The 9,810-nt window shown below is 65.4% G+C and overlaps 2 protein-coding genes and 1 non-coding gene across 4 annotated transcripts; 1 reads left to right on the top strand and 2 right to left on the bottom strand.

Moving 5' to 3' along the window:
* Positions 1-615: 615 nt before the first annotated feature.
* Positions 616-5,634, bottom strand: RANBP1 (RAN binding protein 1). Its single transcript, XM_055404397.2, has 6 exons — positions 5,339-5,634; positions 4,278-4,414; positions 2,902-3,059; positions 1,564-1,692; positions 1,200-1,265; positions 616-862 (listed from the first exon to the last, which is right to left on the bottom strand). The coding sequence occupies exons 1-6, from the start codon at positions 5,351-5,353 to the stop codon at positions 747-749; spliced, it is 621 nt and encodes a 206-aa protein (XP_055260372.1). The 5' UTR covers positions 5,354-5,634; the 3' UTR covers positions 616-746.
* On the bottom strand, positions 1,043-1,166 carry LOC129542960 (small nucleolar RNA SNORA77). The gene has a single exon (XR_008683213.1). It is a non-coding gene; the product is annotated as a small nucleolar RNA SNORA77 (small nucleolar RNA).
* A 172-nt stretch (positions 5,635-5,806) lies between the features above and the next one.
* Positions 5,807-9,619, top strand: TRMT2A (tRNA methyltransferase 2A). Of its 2 annotated transcripts, none has more exons than XM_088828413.1 (12): positions 5,807-6,052; positions 6,171-6,706; positions 6,901-7,009; positions 7,208-7,389; positions 7,536-7,650; positions 7,739-7,854; positions 7,927-8,038; positions 8,295-8,417; positions 8,546-8,621; positions 8,805-8,860; positions 9,026-9,122; positions 9,217-9,619. In XM_088828413.1, exons 1-12 carry the CDS (start codon positions 6,029-6,031, stop codon positions 9,462-9,464), a joined length of 1,794 nt encoding a protein of 597 aa, XP_088684539.1. In that variant the 5' UTR covers positions 5,807-6,028; the 3' UTR covers positions 9,465-9,619. The 2 variants fall into 2 exon arrangements, with proteins under 2 accessions (XP_088684539.1, XP_055260369.1); XM_055404394.2 differs by having other exon boundaries at positions 5,809-6,052; positions 8,805-8,921.
* Positions 9,620-9,810: the final 191 nt, after the last annotated feature.

The raw sequence follows: 9,810 nt of genomic DNA, 5'->3' as shown, positions 1-9,810 counted from the left end.
AGGCCGGGGGCTGACATGGACGGGGCAGCCACTTCCCTTCCCCACCCCACCCTCTCGCCCCGCCCCACACAGCCTGGCTCAGGGCCAAGCACAGGCATCCTCCGGTCGGGTTTTGCCGTGCTCCCCAAACCCCCACGGGACTCCCTCGGAGCAGGTGGTCTCTGTAGAGGACACACGGCCTCACAGGCGCCAACTGTGCACTTGGGAGACCTGCCCCCTGGAGGATGCCCCACCTCCACCCAGACAAGAGGGCCGGAGCCACGCGGGACAGTCTTCTCTGAGGACGGTCATGGGGCTGCGCCCAGCTCCAGATCGGACAAGCAGCTCCGCCAGGGCAGAGGGCCACCCAAAGACGCCCGATCAAAGCCCGGGGCGCATCGAGGGCACCTGGTGGAAGTCCTCACCCCAAGGCCAGGGGCAGAGCGAGGGGGCGGCGCACACACGTCCTGCCTCCATGCAGGTTTCAAATGTGTTGTTTATTCGCTATTTTGATGACTATAAATAAGTGTTTCCACTATGGAAAAGAAAGTTAGCACGGTACATTCTCGTGACCAGGGAATGGATTTTCTGAAGTTGTCTTCATGAGGGCAAAAACTTAGAAAAAAACAACCTGAATGTTGGAAGTCAGTTCTTTATATAAAGTCCCTTGTAAAAACAAAACAGAATAAAAACAAACCGAAAAGAAGGCGCAGGGCAAAATTAAAAAAAGAAACAGGGGAGACGGGGGGCAAGGTGCCCAGGGCGCCTCACTGCTCCTCCTCAGCTGCCGCCGGGGCCGCGTCCTGGGGCTGCTCGCCCTCCTGAACCGAGAGCGCCTCGAGCTTCTCCGCCACCTTCTCGGCACTGTCGTTCTTGCCAGACCCTGGGGCACATAGGGGTGTGGTCAGAGGGAGATGAGGCAGCCAGCTGTGCCCCAGTGTCTCCAGGTGAGCATGTACCCGGGATGCAGGTGATAGCACAAACCCAACCAAGTAGGCACCGCAAGCACCGCCCCAAGCCCCCGTGGCCCTGGGGAGACAGGGCAATCCCACCCCCAGAAAACACTCATGTACCGGGGTAGCTGCGCTGCCCTTAACAGGGCAGAGGTCACAGCCCCCCGGCAAGTTCCTGTGGCAGACGGAAAAAGCACCCGCCTGGGGCTGCGGCTGGATGCAGAGTGAGTCTGCAGAGGCCCCCCACCCTCCACGGGTCTGTGGCACCTTTTTTTTCTTTCTCTTCAATCTCTTTCCTGCATTCTTCAAACTTCGTCTTAAATTTCTGTGCATCTGCAGAGATAAGAGAGGATACCCCCATAGATCCCTGAGCAGCAAGGGGGATGCAGTCCTGGAGGGTCCCATGGACACCTCACTCCCATCCGGGCAGCCCATCCTGCCAGGCACTGTGCTGGAGCAGGCCCCGCAGAGCAGAGGCGAGGCCTCCTTGGCACCAGGCAGCCAGTGGCTGGGTGCCACTCTCGACAACACCAGCGGGAGGGTGCCATGGCCCGGGGAGGACAGGCCGGGCACAGCCCTGTGAGCGGAGGCCTCCCCGGAGGGCCCCCCGCACGCATCCAGGCCCACTTACTCTCGGCGTTGAGGAAGCGGATGGCCAGCAGCTCCTGCTTAGGGCACTCGTCGGCGAAGTCAGCGTGGGTATTCCAGACCCAGGCACGGTCACTGCCCGCGTTCGGCTTCAGCTCCATCATCGGCGTGACTGGAGGGAGAAGCCCCGTGAGGACTGCACGGCTGCCAGGCCGGCCCCCACTTTGACCCCTAAAGGCCTGACTGGAGCAAAAGCCTGGTTGGGGGTTCGCCAACCAGGCCCAGACAAAGGCTTGTGGGTCTGGATCTTACCCAAATCCCTGAAAACTCCCCGTGTCCACTTAAAAGCAGGACTGTCCTGAATCTGGGAAGAGGGCAGCCATTCCCTGACCATGAGGACACCTCAGCAGGGGTCTCCAATGCCACCAGACCCATTCACCACCAGCCGCCCCCAGCCCTGTCCCTGTCCAAGCAGACCCAGGGCAGATGTGGACTGCAGCTGGGCAGGCCCAGCCTTCTTGAACAGGGTGTCCACCACATGACCGAGTCCATGCCAGGCCACACATCAGGACCCAGCCCACAGCAGGCAGGGCTGTAGCCGAGATGCATAAGCCACAAGTGGGGTGAAGGAGACCCACCACTCTTGGCCTTGCACTGCCCAGGGACATCCCAGGGAAAGAGGCCGCTGGAAGTGGACACCGAAGGCCCGTGACCAGCTTGCACACCACGGAGATCAAGCCGCGTCCAGGAATCTGCGTAGCCGCCCATAACTCAGTCCACGCAGGGACTCAAGGAGACCAGCTTCCCAAGAAAAGAGTGCCCCATGGCCACACTCGCCCCGCGTGCCTGGCAGAAGCCTCCCAGGACCAGCCCCAGGAACACGTCACGCTCAGCCCCGAGACTGCCCAGACCCCGGGTGAGCCCACGTACCTACCGGGCACTCAAGGCCCCTCTCTGCCACCACCCACCAACCTGCACACCAGGTCGGAAATTCGGTGACCGGCCAGGCTCTGGGAGAAGTAGGGTCAGGGAAAACCCCTCGGAAACTCCTCACACTGGGCTGGGGAACAAGGACCAGGCCAGAAACGACAGGCTGGGCTGGGCGGGGCAGGAAGACGTCGGAGCGCTGGCGCGGGGGCTGGCCCACGAGTGTCGATGGGACTGTGGTACTGGGAGGCCTGTCCCCACCTGTCCAGCCACATCACCCTCCCGGACCCTCTTGGTTCCTGCCGGGTCACCCGTGTGCCGAGAGCCCCGCCCCTCCCTGTGGTGACTGGTGCAGATCATGACGGGCCCCGCCCCTAACCTCGCCTACTGCAGTGATTGGTGCAGATCTTGCAGGTTCCCGCCCCTCGGAGGCCCCGCCCCTCTCCCCGCCTACTGTAGTGGTTGGCGCAGATCTTGAGGGTCTTGTCCCTGCGCATGAGCAGGCGAATGGTCCCCTTCTCCTTGTGCTTCAGCAGCTTGACGTCCCCCGTGCCCCGCTCCTTCCACTCCGGGAGGTCGTTCTCTGAAGCAAACCGGAAGAGCTTGGCCCGCCTGCGAGGAAAGCCGTGGGGCAAAGCGTTAGGCGGGCGTAGGAGGGACGAGGCCTCGCCAGACATCCCTGCCTTTTACTCCAGAACTGCAGGTCAGGACATCAACAGAAAAGCGAGGAGGCCCAACGAACTCCAAGTCTTACAGGAAAGCCTGACCTTTCAAAGGACCCACTGCACTGCCGGCCGAGGCGGCCATCACGGTGCGGGGGCGGGCTCCCTGGCGCCAAGGATGCGGGCAGGGGACGAGGAGCCTTTCCTCTGCTGGGAAGATAGGCTGCAGGCCTCTACTCAGGCCTTACCACCCAGCCCGGCCCTCTGCCTCGTCAAGGATCCCAGCTCTGCCGGTCCCTTTCCTGCGGAGACTACTCGCTGGACCACACGCAACCATCAAGGGAGCAGTGTGCCCACGAGGAGGCCCCTCCTGCTGGCCTGGCCTTCCTGGGGAGGCGGGGAGGCACAGACGGCGCTCCCACCCCAGGCACTCGGGACTGGTCTTCAGCCTCCCAGTCTTAGAGGAGGGGTCGCAGTGCTGGTGATCGCCTCTGCTTCCTTCCTCTGACCCACAGCAGAGCACTCAAACCGTTACTCTGGTGTTTCCAAGGGAGCTTGAAGGGGTGGAGAGTTGGCCCCTCCTTCCCTCCCACCGCCCAGCTATTCCGACTTGCAGCTGCGTGTCATGCGGTGCCGGCATCCTGTCACAATCACCTAGCCACATGGCTTCTGCAAGTGCTGCTTCAAGGTGACATGGCCACCATAACCTCTCGTTGAAGGCACCAAGATCACAAATGACTTTTAAAAAACATAACTTCAATGACTAACCACCCACCTTTTATCTGTAATTCCAAGCATCATTTCGTACATTAAAAATACTGAATCGGAAATTGAGGAGCTTCAAAGGGTGCCAGTGTCGAAGAAAACAAAGACAGTGTTGGTACAGACCCGATGCTCAACCACAGACAGGGCTGTGGGGTCTGAAAGGCGAGGCGGCAAAGCCGGGGCCTGTGAAGGCATCAACTGTGGACAGGGTGGGACAGGCCTGAGGGCAGTGTGGGTCCCAGGGGCCAGGAATGAGTGCATTCATGAGCAGCTTAGTTCCAGCAGGGGAGTAACCATCACAAAACCCTGTGGTTAAAGGTCAAGCCAAGACCGTAACACCTGTAAAAAAAGCACTTTCGACCTCAAAGTGGCTGTGCCTGCTTCTGAAAAGGTGCCAACTTACATTTTAAAAAGTTCCTCTTCATCTTCTTCCAGCGTTTTAATTTCTTGCTCGGGAAGAGACACTATCGGCTCAAACTGGGGGTCGTGGTTGGACTCATCAGCGTTTTCGGTGGAGGCGTCGTGGTCCTCGTGGGTGTCCTGCAGCGGTGCGTGGAGACGTGAGTGGCCCTTCTGGCCGCGCCAGACCCCACCAGTGCCCTGAGCGAGGCATTCCCGCTAGTGAGGGGCCTGTCACCCCCAAAGCCTTTCTCCAGTCTGCAGTGAGACAGCAGACTCCGACATCCTCCTTCAGATGCACGACACCACCTCACAGACTCCCCAAACTCCCCCGTGCTCCCGCATGTCATTTGTAAGATAGGAACGCAGATACTGCCACGTGCAGATTAAGGGCACAACGACGCGGGGGGGGGGGTGCCCTCGATTCGAGCACTCCTCTTACAAACCCTTCTGAGTTTTTACTGGGTGAGAAAAATCTGTGCTCTCGCTTAAAAGTTGCGGCGGCGTGCTACTATGTATGCAGAATTCAGTTCTGCCAACAATTTTATCTCGGTTGGGGAAATGACGCGTGTAAATCAAGAGGATTCACGCAAATAAAAGCCACAGAGTTCGGATCCAGCGCGGACGACTAACTACAGGGCACAAAGAATCGGGTTTTGGGTTGTCTCACGGAGCACGTGGCTTGGAGATCCATAGCCCGGGAGGGTAAGACGCCCGGACTGAGCTCCCCGGCTCGGCCCAGGAACGCAGGCCTCCGCCGGCCACTCGGCCGGACGGCACCCCCCTCCCCCAGCCCCGGGGGCCACGGGCCGCCCGCCAGGCCGCGCGGGCGCGGAGGCGGGTAGCGGCTCGCGGACCGGCACCGGATGAATGGGGCGCCGAGCGGGCCGGCGGCGGCCAGGGGCGGGCGCGAGGCCCAGCCGCCCCAAGGTCACGCGGCGCGGCGCCCGGGCCCGAGGGCCGGCGGGGGTTGGAGACGGCGCGGCCCGCCCACGTGGCCGCCGGCGGCAGCGGCCCCGGCGCCCCTCGGCGCCCGCCCCGGCCCGCTCGCCCGGCCCGGCCCACCTTGGCGGCCGCCATGGGCGCGGCGGCGGCGGCTCGGCGGGCTCGGTCGTCGCGGGCTCCGCGGCCTCTCGGCGGCTGCTCGCAGCTCCTTCCTCCGCGTCTGGCGCCGGCGCCTCCCGCCCGCCCGCTCGCTCGCTCGCTCGCTCGGTCGCTCTTCCCTCCGCCCCGCGACCCGAACCCCGACCCCTGACCCCGGCGGCGGGAAACGCGCCTCGATTCAAAACCGGCGCAGCTTTATTGGGCTCGGGCGGCGGACACTCGCATTGTCCGGCCCGCCCCGCGCTTCCCGCCAAAACGCCCGCGGCGCATGCCCGGCCAGCCAGGCAGGCCGGGAGGGGGCGCGGGGAGCACGCACTCCCGGCGGCCCTCGCACGCACTTCCGCCCCGCGGCCGCGCGCGCGCCCCTGGAGCGCGAGGACTGCGCCGGGGGAGGGGTCTGGATCGGCGCCTTGTGATGACATCGCCGGAAGTGGGGCCGATAGAGACGCGCCTCCGCTGTGCACGCCGGCGGCCGGGCGGGAGGGCGGCGGGCCCGGGGAGCAGGCGGCGCGGGCCCCTGGCGGGCGGGCGGCACAGCGGGTGGCCGAGGCCCGGCCCCGAGCACCGCGGGTTCGAGGCCCGGCCCCTCCCAGGCCGCGGCCGGACGGTGTGCGCTCCAGGCCCCAGGCGAGGCGGCGGACGCTGCGAACGATGGGGGACGAGCTGGACAGCGAAGTACGGTGCGGGGGAGCCGGCTGGGCCGGGGGCCGGGGCCGCGATAGGCTGGGGAAGCCGGGGCGGGGCTCCGGGCGCGCGGGCCGCGACCAGCCCCGCGCCTGCTGTCTGCACGCAGGGCCGGGCGCACGTCGGGGACCCCGGCCAGGACGGCGCCGCGGCGCCGGGCCCGCGGCGGGAGGAGGAGCCGGCAGCGGCGGCCGGGCCCGCGGGGCCGGGGCCCTACGGCTACATCCGGGCCGGCCTGTTCACCTCGGAGGTCTTCAAACTGGAGCTGCAGAACGTGCCGCGCCACGCCAGCTTCAGCGACGTGCGGCGTTTCCTGGGCCGCTTCGGGCTGCAGCCCCACAAGACGAAGCTCTTCGGGCAGCCGCCCTGCGCCTTCGTGACTTTCCGCAGCGCCGCCGAGCGCGACAAGGCCCTGTGCGTGCTGCACGGGGCGCTTTGGAAGGGCCGCCCGCTTAGCGCGCGCCTGGCCAGACCCAAGGCTGACCCCTTGGCCAGGAAGAGGCGGCAGGAGGGGCGGGGGGAGCTCCCCGCCGGCCCGGCCGCGTGCGTCGCCGACGTCGTGACCCCTCTCTGGGCTGTTCCCTACGAGGAGCAGCTGGAGCGGAAGCGGCAGGAGTGTGAGCAAGTGCTGCAGAAGCTGGCCAGGTGAGTGTGGGCACGGGCACCCCGGGCCGGGCGCTCCATTTGCCCAGACCGCTCCCTGCACCTCGCACACAGGCTCTCGGGGAGCTAAGCCCAGTAAGAGCCACATGTTCCTGCCTCAGGACAGCGGGTCCTGAGCGCCCCTGGGCGCGGGGGCGGGGTCTGTAGCCCCACCGCGGCCCCTCCTCTGCCCACAGGGAGATCGGGAGCACCAACCGTGCGCTGCTGCCCTGGCTGCTTTCACAGAGACACAAACACAACAAAGCCTGCTGCCCGCTGGAGGGCGTCCGGCCCTCCCCCCAGCAGGTGAGGCCTTGGGGCCCCGCTTGGTCCTCCTGCTCTCAGAGCTGCTCTGGTTCTCAGGAAGCGCCTGTTGGTTGCCGTGGGCATGGTGCCCTCGGCTGCCAGGCCCGTGTGGGAGCCTGGGCCTCGCATCACCTCTGTGCTGCTTGTGCTGAACGGTCAGAGTAAGAACCGGCATGTTTCCATTGGCTCTTCTTGCAGACCGAGTATCGGAACAAGTGCGAGTTCCTGGTTGGTGTTGGTGTGGACGGGGAGGACAACACAGTGGGCTGCCGGCTCAGCAAGTACAAGAGCGGGACGTGTGCCGTGGCAGCCCCCTTCGACACCGTGCACATCCCTGGGGCCACCAAGCAGGTGGTGAAGGCGTTCCAGGAGTTCATCCGGTGAGGTCGCTGGCGGCCTGGGATGTCCGAAGCTGTTTGAGAGCAGGAGATGGGGTCCCACCCAGGAGGGGGCTCTGGTGGTGGGTCTGGAGGACACAGAGCTGGGGGCAGGTGCGGGCACTCAGGGCCCTCTGTGGCTCCCACAGGTCCACTCCCTACTCTGCATACGACCCAGAGACGTACTCGGGTCACTGGAAGCAGCTGACTGTGCGTACCAGCCGTCGCGGCCAAGCCATGGCCATTGCCTACTTCCACCCACAGGTCTCGCGTGGGCAGCGGGTGAGAGGGGCATCTGGGCCAGAGTGGGCTTGGACGCAGTCTCACTGGCCCTTTCTACCACCTGCTCCAGAACCTGAGCCCGGAGGAGCTGGCGGGGCTGAAGGCGGCTCTGGCCCAGTATTTCATGGAGGGGTCAGGCAAGGCCAGTGGGGTGACCTGCCTCTACTTCGTGGAGGAAGGACAGAGGTCAGTAGTTGGGCTGGCGGGGGCGGGGACCCTCACAAGCACTGTGACTGAGCTTTCCTCTTGCACCCACAGGAAGAGCCCCAGCCAGGAGGGCCTGCCCCTGGAGCATGTGGCGGGCGACCGGTGCATCCGTGAGGACGTGCTGGGACTGACCTTCCGCATCTCCCCCCACGCCTTCTTCCAGGTGGCCGGAGCCTGGGCTCAGGAGGGCCATGGGACAGTATCCGGGGGGACCCCAGGGCGACTGGCGGGGTCCGCGGTGCCCGCTGCTGTGGGACCCGCAGGGCCGCCCCTCACCAGGAAGCCGGGGGTGGCAGCACTGAGCTGTGTTCTTAAGCCGGGAGACTGGGAGGGGCCCTGGGGCACCCAGGGAGTTGCAGCCGGGGAAGCAGTGAGGGAGCCAGGCGGGGGGCTGCTCTGACGGCCCGGCCCACGCCCAGGTGAACACCGCTGCGGCCGAGGTGCTCTACTCGCTCATCCAGGACTGGGCGCAGCTGGACGCGGGCAGCACGGTGCTGGATGTGTGCTGTGGCACAGGCACCATCGGCCTGGCCCTGGCCCGGGTGAGCCCCCCCACCCCGCTCGTCGTCCCCCTTCCTGTTGTACACCCCCCACCCCGCACCAGCTCCTCCTGCACCGCCCCAGGAGACCCGGGCTGGGCGGTCATCAGTCCCTCCTCTCCTCGCTCCAGAAGGTAAAGAGAGTTGTGGGGGTCGAGCTGTCCCAGGAGGCCGTGGAGGACGCGCGGGTGAACGCCCTGGACAATGGTGAGGGCCAGCGGTGGCAGCCTCAAGCCCTTACTGCCGGCGGGACGTGGGCCCCAGGCCCACGGTACACCACACCACCTGGGGCTGCCCCGCAGGGAAGGGCTTTCCTGGGGCGGGAAGGGCAGGGTAGCCCGGCGGGCCTGTGGGAGCAGGCGCCTGACACAGCTGCTCTGCCCCTTGCAGAGCTGAGCAACGTGGAGTTCCACTGTGGCAGGGCTGAGGAGCTGGTGCCCACCCTGGTGAGCAGATTGGCTTCCCAGCAGCTTGTGGCCATTCTGGACCCACCCCGTGCCGGCCTGCGTGAGTGCACACCTCCCTAAGAGCTCCTGGGAGGCAGAAGGCTGCCCAGGGGCTGGTTGGGCCTTTCCCTTGGGGACCCCCTGTGAGGTTCTGTGTCTTCTCAGACTCCAAGGTGGTTCTGGCCGTGCGTCGGGCGGAGAACCTCCAGAGGTTGCTGTATGTCTCCTGCAACCCGCGGGCAGCCATGGGCAACTTTGTGGAGTGAGTGTGCTGTTGGGTGGGTGGCTGGGTGCCCGGTTCACCCCTGTGGAGGTCCCGCCACACCCCTGCCCTGACTGTGCCCTGTCCTGTACAGCCTCTGCAGGGCCCCGTCCAACCGCGTCAAGGGTACTCCCTTCCGGCCGGTCAAGGCTGTGGCTGTGGACCTGTTCCCTCAGACCCCACACTGTGAGATGCTCATTCTGTTTGAGAGGGTGGAGCACCCCAATGGTGCGGGGGCCCTGGAGCCCCACAGGTCTCTGGGCCAGACTCCACCAGCACACCCAGGTGACGCCCTGCCGGAAGCCAGGATCTCCCCTGCTTCTTAGGGGCCGTGGAAACTAGCCCTTCTGGAACAACACCTAGACGGCCACGGGCAGAACCTGGGGTCCTCAAGACCTGCCCAGGGATAGCCAGGCAGCAGCCACAGAGGCCACTGAGCCCGCCCCTCACCCCCAAACAAGCCAACAAGGGCCGGAATAAACCAATGCTGAACTGCTGGTGTTTGTGATGTGAACCTGGGGGGCAGGCCCCGGAAGGCACCTCAGAACTGGGAGTGGTGACAGCTGAGGGGAGCTGGGGACCTCTGCCCTCTGGGAGGCTGCAGCTCATGGAGGACCCGCAGCCCCAGGACTAGAAGGCAGGCTGTTCCCTTTGGACAGCTCCGCTTCCCACTCGTCGAGGCTCGTGC

This window comes from Moschus berezovskii, chromosome 19, assembly GCF_049115385.1.
Source record: "Moschus berezovskii isolate FMDL1 chromosome 19, NW_MosBer_1.0, whole genome shotgun sequence".
In the NCBI taxonomy this organism is placed as follows: Eukaryota; Metazoa; Chordata; class Mammalia; order Artiodactyla; family Moschidae; genus Moschus; species Moschus berezovskii.
This window is presented reverse-complemented; position numbering and strand designations above follow the sequence as displayed.

Coding starts and splice junctions, on each gene's coding strand:
- TRMT2A (XM_055404394.2), top strand. CDS start 6,029: ATGGGGGACGAGCTGGACAGCGAA. Junction 7,390..7,535: donor GCGTTCCAGGAGTTCATCCG/GTGAGGTCGCTG, acceptor TGGCTCCCACAG/GTCCACTCCCTACTCTGCAT. Junction 7,651..7,738: donor TTGCCTACTTCCACCCACAG/GTCTCGCGTGGG, acceptor CACCTGCTCCAG/AACCTGAGCCCGGAGGAGCT.
- RANBP1 (XM_055404397.2), bottom strand. Junction 3,060..4,277: donor GAAGAGGAACTTTTTAAAAT/GTAAGTTGGCAC, acceptor CTTTCCTCGCAG/GCGGGCCAAGCTCTTCCGGT. Junction 863..1,199: donor TGAAGAGAAAGAAAAAAAAG/GTGCCACAGACC, acceptor TATGTGCCCCAG/GGTCTGGCAAGAACGACAGT.